We start from the raw sequence: 15111 nt of genomic DNA, 5'->3' as shown, positions 1-15111 counted from the left end.
TCAGCCTGAACTGCATTGTGAAACCCTATCTCAAAAAGACAAAAAAAAAAAAAAAAAAATTTCTTAATTATTCACTTATAAGTATAATTCACATAATATACATTTTATGAGTCAGCTGGTATCTCTGAATTATAGCAATATCTATATTGTACTGGCTAACATGCATTTACTGGAAATGATCTTTTAGGCCACAATTTCTTGAGCACCCACACATAAATTCAGATTAGAAAACCCACCAGGCTAAATGAGCCCACATTGTCCAGAGACTGGTTTTAGGTATTTTCCCATGTTTAATATCCGATCTCTTCAGACACTAAATTCAGTCTAGTCATGGAGTGCTTTTATGTTCTATGGGCCATGTAAAGTGACACATGAACAGACAATAAATTTTTTGTTTTATTTTGTTAGTTTTTTGAAACAGGGTCTCCGTATGTAGTCCACGCTGGCCTTGAACTCATTATGTAGCCCAGGCTGGCCTGGAACTCACAGCAGTTCTCCTGCCTTAACCTGCCGTGTGCTAGGATTAAAGGCGTGCGCCACCACACCTGGCTTACCAAATATTTTGGGTGAGTGGAGGCATTGACATTGCCGTGACTCCCAGCTCTGCCTACAGTGATGCCCTTGGCTAGTGATGATGCTGGCCTTTGGGAGTAGACACTGGACTCGTGATATTTATTATTCTAAACTGTGTATCACACTGCTTAAAGGAGTTCAGAAGGAAATGTAAGTAAATTATTATGAGACTACAATAATACCAACAAGCATAAAAGAAAATCTTGTATGTACTCATAGGATATAGACATGAAAATAAAAGAAAAATATTAAATTGACAAAGAATAAAAAATGTGGGGGCTGGAGGTTTAGCTCAGTGGCATAAGCACCTGCCTTGGAAGCAGGCAGTCATGAGTTCGATCCCCGGTACCGATAAAAACGAAAAAGACAAAATTTTTTTAAAAATGTGATTTATAAAAAAGCTGTGATCATCAGCTTGGTCATTCATTCAAGGACCAGCTGCTTTGTGTGTCTGACTGTGGCAGCAGCACCATCAGTGAGGCAAGTTGATCTGCCTGCCCCTCTGCCTCCATCTGTTTATCTGTGCTGAAGGGATCTGCCATAGCTGCAGTGGTCTCTGTGCTGTCATCTAGCTTGAAAACTTTGGCTGTCTAGTGGATTGTCCACCGAGATGGGTCCAAATGGAATAGACAGTGGGGCTGAAAACCTAATTCCTAGAGAGACACTGTGGCTAGAGGGACAGATTGCAATTAGGCAAAAAGGCTGGTTCTGTCTGTGCCTCATCGTGATGTTGGAACTCATTTCCCACTTCTTACCCTATCCCAAAGCTTCTTTTCCACTGCCTAAGTAAAGGAGTGTGTTTAAAAGAACATGTAAACTGTGAAGTGCCTGGCATTGTTTTGGGTGCTGTGGCAGTGTTTTCTTGTAGCGCAGAGTCACACACTGCTGATTTCCAGAAAGGTCGACCAGCAGCAGCCCCGCCTGCGGCCATAGACAGCTGGCGCCTATGACTGCTGGTTCTCCCTGTGTCATACCTGCTCTGAAACCAGAGGGCACAGAGATACTCCTGCTCCAGTTGCCTCTAGAAATCGTCAGTGGAGTTTGCCTTTGTAGAGTTTCAAAAATAGTAGACTTAAGTAAACCTGACGGTGGAGTGAAACACCTGTGCCCTCAGTGCCTCCTCGCACACAGAGAAGTCATCCCTTTTGCATATCTAGTCTGTGTTATATTTTAAAATGTACAGGAAGAGTCCATACCTTGCAAAATAAGTGAAATGAAATTGTGTGCTAAATTAGTGTGAAAACTGTGGTTTAGTTTTTACTTCATGCTGTTTTTCAGTGCTCACATCATAGAATTGTGGAATTCTTCCAGATTGTTTTTTTTTTTTTCAGTGTAAAATTTGAGGAAATGGTAAATTAGAGATGCTTCCTGTTTAGAACTTCCAAATTAATAAAGTGGGGGCATGCACTACTTGTATCAAAATAATGTTTAAATATGTAGCTCTCTGGCCTCTTGAGCTCCTTATTTCATTTGCCCTTTAGTTGATTGTACTTTTCTAAAAATGTCATAAAGGGAATGGAAAGTTACTTAGTAACAACTCTTTTATATCCTTGATCTTATCAGCTGGTTCAAGAGAAGGGTTTGGCTAATGAGTAATAAGGGGATACATGCACATTTGCCATATATTTAATCCCATGCCTGCGAATGTGATTGAGGAAACCCTACTTTGTTGTGCTCAAAAATACCAATTATTACTGCCATAAAGACCCAGATCTTTATGAATTTGTAGGTCATTTTGTTTAGAGACATTGTTAAATACTTGGGGTTTTATGATATACACACAAGAGTAGAATATTCACTAGAAATGTCTTATTGTGGAATACTTAGTAGCTGTTTTCTTTTTCACCTGAGTCTAAAGCAGTGATGACCATGATCATAGCATTGAAGTGTTAACTCTCCTACTTTTTTAAGCTTAATTTGTTAGTTTGTAGGCTTTTAGTATGCAGCAGTGATTCTTACCTGGCTGCTTTTTGCTTCTCTTTCCCATTCCATCCCTGATCTCTCCCCAGATCCGAGACGAGTGGGGAAATCAGATCTGGATCTGTCCTGGGTGTAACAAACCTGATGATGGGAGTCCGATGATCGGCTGTGACGACTGTGACGACTGGTACCACTGGTGAGTGTCCCAGCACAGACAGCCACACTGGCTGCTGCTGCCTGCTCAGGAGAGCTCAGTGCATGGAGGTATTCTGCAGATTAGTGCTTTCGACCGTTGAGATTAATTGCAGAAACCAAGTCTTCAAACTGTTGTTATTTAGCCTAAAGTATAACTATTTTAATTAGGTTATCTATCCTTGTAAAATAAACAAGAGGTGACATAGGCCTGTCCTTTCCTCCTCTCCACTGTTGTTCTATAGAGCTGTGGTACCTGATGGTATCATTACAGATGATGTTTTGTAGGCTTGGCACAAACCACACAGATAAAGACAGCTTGTAAGGTCGGGGATTGGGTTTGTTTGGTGTTTTTCTTTTTGTTTTTGAGATTAGGTCTTGCTGTATAGCCCAGATCCTCCTGCCTCAGCTTCCCCACTACTGAGATTACTTGCATGCACTACCATGCCCAGATTCATCTGTTTTAAGCCTCATCTGCAGTTCCTCAAAACTGAACAAACTCAACCAAAATATATTCAATCTTCTTACTTTGTTTTAAAACAGTCAGTTGTAGGACAGTATCTGTTCAGTTATGATACATGTGTATCTACAGGAGAAAAAGCCATTGCTCAGGATTACAGTATTTCTGGCAAATAAGAAAGAGAAATTAATCTCTCTAATAATCCACATGCACAGCAATAAACAGTGATACAAAAATTAAGAGCCACTTGATTTAGATTTATGATAAATAGATCATAGACTTCGTGTTATTTTGTTTCTTGAGACAGGGTCTCCCTATGTAGTTCAAGCTGAATTTAAAGTCACTGGTTAGGGGCTGGGGATTTAGCTCAGCGGCATAAGCGCCTGCCTTGCAAGCAGGCAGTCGTGAGTTCGATCCCTGGTACCGATAAAAAATGAAAAAGACAAAAAAAAAATAAATAAATAAATAAAGTCACTGGTTAGCCCAGGCTGGCCTTGAAACTCATAGTGATCCTCCTGCCTCAGCTTCCCAAGTTGCTGGGATTACAGGCATGTGGTACCACTCCAAGCAAGATTGTAGGCTTTTGAAATGATTTGAAAATATAAAAAGGAAAAGAATAGGCATAAATACATCATTTCAAGACATTTAAGAATGTCTTGAAAATATAGGATGGAAAAAAATAGGCCAGACATGGTGGTTTATGTCTATAATCTCAGAACTCTGGGAGGCTAAGGCAAAAAGATTTCAAGTTCAAGCCCAGCCTGGACACTAGCAATTTAACAAACCCTGCCCCAAAATTAACAAATGAAAAGGGCTGGGGATATTGCTGAGATGGAGGCCCTGGGTTCGGGCTCCAGTGTGGCGTGGAGTGTGGGGGAGAATAAACACAGAGGAAACGTGTCTCTGTCTTTGCCGTGTAGGCCCTGCGTCGGGGTAATGGCGGCACCACCAGAAGAGATGCAGTGGTTCTGCCCGAAGTGTGCCAGCAAGAAGAAAGACAAAAAGCACAAGAAGAGGAAGCACCGAGCGCACTGACGTCAGGAGGACGGGCGGGCGGAGCAGCAGCTTGAGCTGGGCCTTCGTGTTCTTGCCCTCCCGGCAGGGGCGGTGGGCGCTCTGCCTCCCCATGCCCGGTGGATGATGAGCCCGGAACATAGGGACAGCACGGCCGCCCAGGGAAGCCAGGTGTCCCTGCAGAGCAGGCTGGCCCGTGGGGCCAAGGCCGCGGGAGGACAGAACCCCAGCAGGGGCGTGGTCTCGGGGCTGCCGGCCTCCGTTTTTCTATTACCAGAGACGAGTATTATTAATAAAGACCGTATGTCTCCCCTTTTGACTTCCTGTATTATCTGCAAGGCCTTTTCATTAAGGTGTTAGATGAGAAGATAATGTAAACCGCCTTGATTGTAATTTAAAGATGATATCATTAATCTGTAAAGTTTTCAACTCCTTCCCTCAATAGTAAGATAATCATAACAAAAGAAAACTCCAGCTGGAGGAGTACTGGTAAATATTTTTGTGATGAGAATATATGAAGCTCCCCCCCACCCTCGCCCTGTTTTTAGTACTAACATGTAAAATGTTCAGGCTTTTGTGAAATACCTTATATTTTTTAAGAAAAAGGTTTCTATCATGTCCTGTTTGCTTCTGTGCAAATTATTTTTGTTTATTCTAATGTATTTTATACCTTCGTTGCATTTTAATTTTGCCCTTCTTTAAACTGCTGGAGTCTCTTCTCACTGCTTGTACATTTCATCAACTTGTATAAAAACTTCATACTAAAAAATTTCCCTAATGTAAATAATAAATATTTATGAAGTAGTTATTTTTAAAATTTTTATCGTGTTAATTCTGGCTTTCTCTGAAATCCCCCGTGATTTCAGCCATGTCTGTAATTAGTGCTGTACATAAGCAGAGGGGCTAGCGGACAGGAGCCATGGTGCAGTCGTTCCCCTCGAGGGGTGTGGAGCTGTGCGGCACCCCGGCCCTTGCGGGGAGAGGACCCAGGGAGCTGGAAGGGACACAGGCATCCCAAATCCAGAGCTTAGGGTTTGGAATTGTTTCCTTTGCAATCTACTTTGTTTCTGTAAACCTTGACTTTTATTAAAAGGACATGTAGTTTCCATGAAAGTTTTAAAAAAGCCCATAACTGCAGCATTTTGTGTTACATTGTTTTATGTCTACAAATTTGTTCATTGACATTGTACTTTAAGGCTGAAATGACATATGTTTTTAAGAAAACATCAAATTTCAGGGTATCATAAAATTTTATTATATTGCTGTACTGCCCACTATTTATTATATGTTATAAGTATCTGAAAGTAAAACAAATATTTTATTTTTAATGTAAAAACATCAAATTTAACTTTATTAGCATATTTTAGCATCTTGGAATAAACATGGATTTCTATCTGATTTTGAAATAATCCCAGTTTGGCCCCACATAATGGAGATCTCTAGTGCTAGAATACGGGCTTTGAATCTAATACAAATATATTAATAGAAAGTATGATGGTTTTTTTTTTTTACTGCCAAGTCAACTGATGTTAGCGTGTAACTTCATCATATTTTAGAACTTACTATTTGGTTACAGAAATGTGTTTTTTTGCCATAAATGTGAAATTGCAAAGGAGTGAAATTGCAAAGGAGTAGACCTTTTAAAAAGTGCAGGTTATCATTGCCTTCCTTGTTCTAGAGGCCAGAATTTTTGTGTCCCTGCAAAAACAAAAAGTATGTTGAGATATGTGTTTTTTGTTTTATTAATTTGAGATCATTCAAATACTTTATACAATATTTTCACAATCATAGATATACCCATTAATGCTTTTTTGGAGAGGGACAAGGGGCGGGGGAAGTATAAAATAAAGATTATTGGCTATTTCATAGTTTGCTTTTCCATTTTCTTTCTTTAGGATTTAGTGCCTTGAGGCATGGTCAGTGGATCTAAAGTTCCACGTTTAAGTGAGCAGGTCATGCTACTGAAATAATGGAGGTGCCTAGATAAAACTTTTCCCCCAGCCTACCAAGAGACTTCAGCCATACCACATTTAAGGAATTTCAATCAGTTTGGTGTCCCTCGCTATTTCATGGTTGCTTTCCTAAATCCAGTTCATGATTTTATAAATGGTCTTTGCAGTAATAAAACCAAAGAATCATTTTCAGGAGGCTGGATGGCTCAAGGGATTAGTAATGGAATACAGAGCCTTTCACCTCTAGGTCAGTGAGTCGAATCTAGTCCAGGTCACCAGAGACCCACAGTTGTCACCATCTTACAACTGCTTAGTGGCCTAGGTGAAATGAATTGGTGGCCTCCACCTCTACTGGATGGCTGTCTGCAGCAGCATCCAAGCAAGTTCAAAAAAACTACAAGAAGAAATGTGGATTAGAAAATAAAACGTGTGTTACAAAGCGAAGTTAGAAAGTTCATCATAGTCATTCTCCAGAAAGTAACAGTGGAGGAAAGGAGCAATGTAGAAACTCGTGGATGTCCCCAAGCGATGGAGGTGAGCTTACTTGCCTTAAGTGAAGTCAAACAACAGGAAAATCAAAAGCCTGTGTCAGGAGAAAGCTGTGGGAAGCCCAAACTGTAAGGAAAATTGGGGCTTGACTTTTGAGGGAGAAAGAAATCACCAGCAGGAGGAATGTGAGGAACTTCTGTAACTGAGAATTAGATGCCAAGGAATGAAAAGTATTTCCCTTTGGAGAGAAGTTTCCCTGTTGTAAGTGAAATCCCGACCTGTTTTCATTTACCCAGCACTATCATTTGAATATCATCAGAACTTTATAAAGAAAAGTAGTCAGGAAAAGAACTTATCCTGGCCAGCGATTCTACTGGAGGAGATGGGATTTAAGAAACAGACACTCGCAGGAATCTGAGCTGCTCTTCTGGTGTGATAATCGGCCTTTGGGCCGGGGTAGCTGGCAAAGCATAATTTCTATGGTCAACAAGGTGTTTGTCTTCTGAAGGTGTCTGCTGTTAAGTACAGCGAGGATCTTTATCCTCCAGCTGATTTGTGGTTCCAAATGTCCTGAAGAAAATCAGAGGTATCAGAGTATTCTGACTTCATCGGGCTTTTTTCAGAGATAAAATACAGTGCATTACTCCTCTGTGTCACCCAAACCGCCTTTGTTCTCCTTTCAATAGGACGGTTAAACAAAGACCTACTAACCAAATTAAAGTATAAAGTGAACACGGAGATATGGAAACCTTCCCACTGAGAATGCTAATGAATGAAGTTCACTAAAGACTCGCTGGCTAAGTTTTCAATACAAATAGTTTTATGGCCAATCTCTCCAGATCATAGCAGTTTTCTTTAGAAGTTTAAGTCTAAAAAGTAGATGAGTTACCTTGACTGAAGAATGAAATAGATAATGCTCTGAATAATGTCTTTTTCCACAGTGCTATCAGTCATTTCTGTTAGAAAACTATTTTGAGAATCTTGCATTAGTTATAACCTAAAAAGTATAAAGTAGGCCATGTGTTCAGGCCAGTAGAGGACATTGAAATTAGATATTTAGATGGAGAGTGGACAATTTATATTCATTGCATTTCAATGAAACATTTTGGCTGGGCATGGAGCTCCATCGTAGAGCATATGTTTACTATGCTCAAGGCCCTGAGTTCCATCCCCAGCACTGATATCATTAATAAGCATAACATAACATAATAAACAACATTTAGTATACACGTGAGTTATTAGAATAATTACTGGTGACTTTTTCATCTTGGGCAGCAAAATTTTTAGTTTGTATGAAAACAATATTAAACATTTTCATTCCTCAAATCCACAGTCGCTGGGCATGTTTGATGGAAATGGCAGCTGACTTTATTTTCCAGGGTGCAGTTGCTGAGGTTCTGTGGTCTCTTCATTTGGCCCTGGCCTTGCAGTTGGTCCTGCAGAACTCTGTTTGACAAAATGTATTGCATTAGATTATAAGCATGGCCGATACCTCCTTGCTTGTTGCCTTTTTTTTTTTTTTTTTGGTGGTAGTGGTGGTGCTGGGGATCAAACTCAAGGCCTTTGCTCTGAGCTGTATCCCCTAGCCTTTTTTTTTTTTAAATCCTTTTAAATTTTCAGACACTTTTGCTAAATTGCCCAGACTGGGTTTGAGTTTGCAGTCTCCCTGCCTCAGCTTTCCAGACTGCTGGGATTACAAGTATATGCCACTATGCCTACCCATCTTTGTGTACACAATCTTTCTGTCCAGTTTAGACGGCAACTGGTTTTTAATGTTAATACAGCTTGATATTTGGAAATGCTTGTGTTTGTAACAAAATAAAAGCAAATGTTTCCATTAACCTAGAAACTAGGAGAGTAAAATTTCCATGAAAAATATACATAGCCATAAATATATATTCTACAGTATGTAACTCTAGGCCAAGCGTAGTAGTGCACGCCTATAATCTCAGCACTCAGAAGGCTGACACAGGAGGACTGTTGCAAATTCAAGACCAGCCTGGGCTACAAAGTGAGCTCAAGGCCAACCTGAACTGCCTAGTGAGAGCCTGTCTCAAAAACATACACATACACACAAAAAGTAAATGTGTTGGACTGGGCATATATCTCAGCAGTACAGCGCTTGCCTGGCAAGCACAAGGTCCTAAGTTTGATTTCCACCACTAAATAAATGTTTTTTTAAAAAAGTAAATGTATTGAGCTTTCAGGACAGAGTTGTTTTGTTTTGAGAAAGAGGGGAGTCAGGGTTTTACTGAATTGCATCGAACTGGTCTCAGCTTCCAAGTAGTTGACGTAAGTGCATGCCCACTGCATCCAATTCTGAAGCAGTGTTTTAGGTACTGGGCCTCAAACAGTAATTTCCTACTGTACCTCCTTGGAGACTAGTCACCATTTCAGGAACCTTTTGAAGTCTTGTAAGTTTTTTGTTTGGTCTTGTTTTGAGGGAAAAAAACAAAACACTTAGAATGGCTCTAAAAATGGCACTGTTACTGTCCTTGATGAGTTAACTATCGCCAAGTTAAATGGTTTGAGAAAAAGATTTGTGTTACTTTTAGGTAACTTATTTAGAGCTTTGGATGTACTTAACAATTATCAAATTGTCCAACAGTATCAGGTTATGATCTAATCATTTCTTATACTTTTTGAGATCATAATTAAACTTTTTGTTTGTTTTTCCTACCATGTGTTTGTGACAGGATTTTGCTGTGCAATTCAGGCTGGCTTGAACTCCCAATTGTAGCCCAGGCTGGCCTTGAAACCACAACAGTCCTCCTACGTCAGCCTCCCAAGTGTTGGAATTACAGGCATGTGCCAACCTGCCTGACTTTTGCTAGCTTTTTTTTTTTTAAATCTTTTTGAGACAGGGCCTCATGGTGTAGTTCAGGCTGGCCTTGAGCTCACTTTGTAGCCCAGGCTGGCCTCAAATTCACACGGATCCTCCTGCCTCAGCCTCCCGAGTGCTGGGATTACAGGCAAGTACTACCACACTCAGCTAGTAAGAAAGATTCTTTGTAACTGGCTTTAGAGTTATGCAAGTCCTCATCTCTTCTTCATTGGATTAGTTTCTGACGTGGCTATTTACAACATTGACAAAAACAAATACTAAGGACTCAGTGGCATTGCGCTTGCACAATGTGGCAGTGAGGCTGGGATGTCCTGCACTCAGCCAGCCCACACATTTCTCATCTCTCTGCTCAGGAGCATTGTGTACTGTGAGGCACATAGATGACAGCATATGTCCCTAGTATGCTTTTTTGTATAGGTCAAAAAGGAGCGCACAACTGGGTGCAAACCAGAAGTCAGGGACAGAGGACCATTACTAATTAGATTTGACAGTTTGAGCTCTAGATGGAGACTAAGGAGACACAGCATAAAATGCTGTAAAAAAAATTGACATAAAAATAGGTAGGTTTCCTTTAAAAGTTCAAAGAAGGACAACATGCCAAGCATGGTGATGCATGGCTATAATCCCAACACTGGGGAGGCTGAAGCAGGAGAGTTGTGAATACCAACCTGAGCCAGACAGAGAAAGAAGAGAAGAGGTGGAGAATGGGCAGGGGAAGGAAAGTGTTCACAGAAGGCGGAGAAGAAGAGAAAGGGGAGAAGGGGAGGAGGAGGAAAGGAGGAAAGGGAGACGGGGGAAAAAAGGAGGAGGAGAAAAAGGAAAGGAAGGGGAAAGGGAGGAGGAGAGAGGACAGGAAGGGGTCTGTGGTACACCATGTGTTTAGTGTGCTCAGTGTGACGGCACTGGATTCCATCCCTAACCCAAAATCAAAAGCAAAACAAATACTTTTTTTTTGTCTTTTTTTCATTTTTACTGGTACCGGGGATCGAACTCACGACCGCCTGCTTGCAAAGCTGGTACTTATGCCGCTGAGCTAAATCCCCAGCCCCCCAAAACAAATACTTAATGAAAGGAAAAAAATGTTTACCAAGTTACAACCCAACCAGGGATAATTCTTGGCCCTGATAACAAAAACAGAAAAATAGATCTCTCTAGACAAAAAAAAAAAAAAAAAAAAAAAAAAAAAAAAAATCTCTTGCAGTAGATGTATTCCTGGTTCAAAAGACAAACTAAATTTTTGTAAGTGCAGTCATGTTAAATGCCTCGGGAGGTTTTACTTAAGGAATAAGGCAAACTCAGCAGGAAATAAGAATGAGCAAACATTACTAAGCACCTGTGGAGTTCAGTTTGTTTGCTTGTTTAAAGCATTAGGAAGCCCCCCCATACCCTTTTCCTGGGAATTGAACCCAAGACCTTCACAATGAGCTACAGCCTCAGTCCTCTTTCTTTTCATTTTGAAACAGAGTCTTGCTAAGTTACTAAGATGTCCAGGCTGGGCTTGGACTTGTGATTCTTCTGTCTCAGCTTCCCAGAGAAATTCACATTTTTAACTTTGCAGGCTTAGTGGTGCCAGCAGCAGCCACAAGAAGGCAACCTCCTGAAATGCTCCTGATCTCCTCCCAAAGGACACCTGCCATCCGGAGGGCTGGGTTTTGTTTGTCTTACTGTGTCTGGGGGAGAACAGAGCTGAAAACATTTGAACTTGAAAATATTTAGACAGGATCCCTTCTTACTGGGTCATAGGCATGCCAGTCAAATAATGCTTGAAAGACAATTAAAGAATGCTTTGGGGTGCTATATTTTTACTAATTTTTAGAAACTAAGTTGAGCTGGCCAGACCAAGGTCCCTCTTAAGGTGTGCACATTCAAGCTTCGTGTTTTGTTTCTGCAGTGCTGGGATGGAACCGAGGTCCTCTCAGGGGCTGGGTGAGCGACACCCCAAGCCACACTCAATGGTTTTGACGAGCTTCATGCTTTAAGTCAGTGCCTCTGCTTTCTGTGTCTACCTTTGAAACTGTGTTCAGCTCTTCAGCTGAATGTTGAAGAATCTAGCTAGCAAGGTAGTAACCAAGAGTGCAGATTTTCAACCAGAACCTAGATTTGAATCCTACCTTTGTCATTCAATTGCTGGATGGACTTAAATAAATCATTTAATTTCTTTAAATCTTAGTTTCCATTTCTGTAAAAGAAAAAAATAAGAACATGTGCAATGGGCATTATAAGACTAAATGAAATTACATCTGAAGCAGTTCACACAGACAAAAACTCACTAAATGATAGCTATTGTGACCTTTTTTTCTGCTTAACCATTAATGTGTTATTTTGCTGTTTTAGTAATTTTTTGGTGCTTCGGTGCATTTTGGATTTTCTGTGAATCTTGGGTTCTGAAATTTCAACACCCAATCCAAGAAGAATGATAAAGCAGTGCAGGCCTGAAAAGCTAGATATGAGTCACAGCCGGAAATCCCAGGACTCTGGGAGCTGAGCTAACAGGACCCCGAGTTCACCCAGTGTCTTAGTTACTTTTGCTTGCTGAGACAAATACTCAATACCCATAAGTTAAAGGAGAAAAGGGTTATTTGGCTCAGTTTATAGAGGTTTCAGTTCATGGTCGGCTGGCTCCAAGGCATAGGAGCTTCACAGGGCAGGCAGGAAGCAGCAGGAGACAAACAGCAACAGCGACAATGAACAAGCGACAAGGGAAGACTCTTTCTTTCTCTCTTATGTCTGTGCTCTGGACTGCTCGGGCGGCAGCACTCACACCCTGAATCCCAGCATTGCATCCTTGATCCAGCCACCTCCGAAAGTCTCCTCCTATGACCTCATAAGACTTTGGGGTGTGAGGATCTAGCTACAAATCATAACATCCAGGTTGGATAATTTAATCATTTAACCAAGACCTTATCTCAAAATTAAAAAAAAAAAAAAGGTGTGGGAGTGTAGGCTGTGGGTTCAATCCCCAGTACAGCAAAATAGAATAAAGTAAAATAAAATAAAAAATAATAAACACTGTTGGCCATGATGTTAAGTAGGCCATGTTTGTTATCAGCAATTTGATCCTTTTGCATAGAAGAAGCCCAGGAGAGACAGGCTTTTTCCCAACACACTTTTCCTCCTGAGGGGCTGATCCAGCTCAGCTCCACACATCTACGTGGTGTGAGAGTCGGAAGATGAGTAACCCTTGGTAGCAGACCTGCACCAGCAGGTCTGACAGCTGGTGCTGCCATGCATCAGTCAGTGTGCATTCAATCTGCGTTGGTGTGTTTTAACTAACATGCTTGGCACCCTCAGACTATTAGATGGAAGAGTGACTTGCAGAGAAAATGCTCCATTAGGCTTCCCCACACCCAACAGATCCAGACTGCACTTCCATTCTGTTTTTCTCCAGTACTACTGGGGATTGAAGCTAGGGCCTTTGTATTGAGCTACATAGACCATTTATTTATTTAGACAATATCTCAGTAAATAAGTTGCTTAGGCTAAACTCAAATTTGCTATCCTCCTGTCTCAGCCTCCCACAGTGTTAGGATTATACATATGTACCACCAGGCCCCCATCTGCTTTCACTCTTGATCAGCCTCAGGCCCCAATATAGACTATGTATCAGATAAACTAAGAACCTAACTTACATTTGACATCAGCACAGGTTTCTCAGAGCTTGCTAAATATATCCCAGCTGCAGGATGCATTCATCTAGCGTATACAACGTCTCTATAGATTCAGGAATCTGTTCAGTGTAAACCTGCGGGTGTTTTTTAAGCCCTTGCTCAATCCCTAGGCTCAGTTCCACAGTAGAACTTTCTGAGACAGGGACATCTCTAACTTATGCACTTGGCAGCTCAGTAGCTACTGCCACACATGACTGTCACAGAGCACTGGAAACATAACTACTGCCATTTAAAAACTGGATCATAATTCATTTCATTTTAACTAATTTAAATGTCATCTGCAGGAAGCTGGGAACTAGCTGTCACACTGCACAGTGCAGGAGCCCTAGAGCATCCCCAATGGTAGGCATGTCCTGCAATGTCACTGTCATCCTCCTAACCTTCCACATGTCCAGGAAGGAGCTGAGATGAGAAATAGGAACACGATGGTCAACTCCATGACCTGACCCTTCCAACAGCCTCTGCTCTTCGTCTTGTGTTTGGAAAAAAAGGATCACAGAGGACCCAAGTACTCTTGTAGCTCTAATGTTCTGTATGTAGGACAGGAATGGTTAAATAAATATTTTCTGCTTACAAAGTCTGACGCCTGTGTTAATTAACATGGAACTCCTGGGAGACCCTGGATGGATCCCCACTACTGAAAAAGAACTCTGAATGAAACCTCCACAAACTATTTAATCCAAATATGTTTAAAACGAGAATCTGGCTAAATCAATATAAAGAATAGATTTAAATTAAGAAAAGAGAAGAGGAGACCAAAGAAAAAAAGAAAAAACAAAATGCAGGGAATACAGAGATTAAAAGCATTCAAGAAGCAGGCAGATGAGCTGGGCCTGTCTGGTTGGCTGCCTCTTAGCAGAGAAAAGAGAAAGAGAGGGTGAAGGTTTCTCTGAGTGAAGAGATGGCTCCCAAGGGCTGCAGCAAAATTAGGGAGGTAGGGCACAAGTGTTACAGACACTCCTCTGCCCGGCATCCCTTTAATTGCAGAAGGCTGTGCAAAGCAACACAAGGACATGTGTATGGCTTTATTGTCAGTAAGATGGGAGAAGGCAAGTGGACAGGAAGGGTTAGATATTTCTATCTTACTAACACTAAGTGCATAGGTTATATATCCAGGAAGCTACACTGATGTACAATATCGGTTGTCATATTTTACTGAAAAATTTCAACTGTGTTTCTGTAGCCATTAAAAAACTTGTCTACTGGGGCTGGGGATTTAGCTCAGCAGCATAAGCGCCTGCCTTGCAAGCAGGCAGTCGTGAGTTCGATCCCTGGTACCGATAAAAACGAAAAGGACAAAAAAAAAAAGAAAAACTTGTCTACTAAGCCAGGCATAGTGGCTGTAATCCCAGCACTTGGGAGGCTGAGGCAGGAGGATTGTTGTGAGTTTGAGACCAGCCTGGGCTATAAAGCGAGCACAAGGCCAGCCTGAACTGCATAGCGAGACCCTATCTCAAAAAAAAAAAAAAAAAGAAAGAAAAAAAAAAAAACCCCCACCTTGTCTACTTACATACACTGAACCTAGGGACGGGTGAACTCTTTCCATGAGTTCCTAGCATCCAGGAGGTAAACTAAGTGCCTTTCTTTTTTGCCTCTTTTCTTTTTGGCAGTGCCAGGGATCAAATCTCTGCCCACGCACATGCTAGGAAAAGGCTCTGCCACAGTGTTACATCCTCTCAGCCCAGTCCCAACTCTCTCCACGCCCTCCCCGCTTCTTGGATGGCTAGTTATTTTTTATGTGTTTTTTTCTGTGCAAATTATCACACTAAACTTTGTTTCAAATGACTAGAGACACCAGAGACAGTCTGTTTATAGATTACAGAAATACTAAATCCTACCTGAGAGTTTCAAATGACTGGGCTACCAAAACAAAGCTAGCCCCAAGTTTCAGTTTGTAGTCACAGACAATACAGTCATTTAATGCAGCAGGAATCCTGGCTGAATTCAAAACATGTATGGGGGCTGGAGCAGCTCATTCGGTTCTTTGCAAAGCAACCG

At 41.2% G+C, this 15111-nt stretch overlaps 1 protein-coding gene across 1 annotated transcript in view; it reads left to right on the top strand.

Annotated features, from left to right (window-relative positions):
• Taf3 (TATA-box binding protein associated factor 3) overlaps positions 1 to 6027 on the top strand; it is a 154237-nt gene extending 148210 nt beyond the window's left edge. The window contains exons 6-7 of the mRNA XM_003473415.5: positions 2583 to 2689; positions 4066 to 6027. Of these exons, the coding sequence (XP_003473463.2) occupies positions 2583 to 2689; positions 4066 to 4180 (222 nt within the window). The 3' untranslated portion in view covers positions 4181 to 6027. The remainder of the gene's footprint in view (positions 1 to 2582; positions 2690 to 4065) is intronic.
• The last annotated feature ends 9084 nt before the right edge of the window (positions 6028 to 15111 follow it).

Source organism: Cavia porcellus, unplaced genomic scaffold (assembly GCF_034190915.1).
Source record: "Cavia porcellus strain 051 isolate PalLab524CR breed Dunkin Hartley unplaced genomic scaffold, mCavPor4.1 scaffold_13, whole genome shotgun sequence".
In the NCBI taxonomy this organism is placed as follows: domain Eukaryota; kingdom Metazoa; phylum Chordata; class Mammalia; order Rodentia; family Caviidae; genus Cavia; species Cavia porcellus.
Note: the sequence above shows the minus strand (reverse complement) of the source record. Positions and strands in the feature narration are given on the sequence as shown.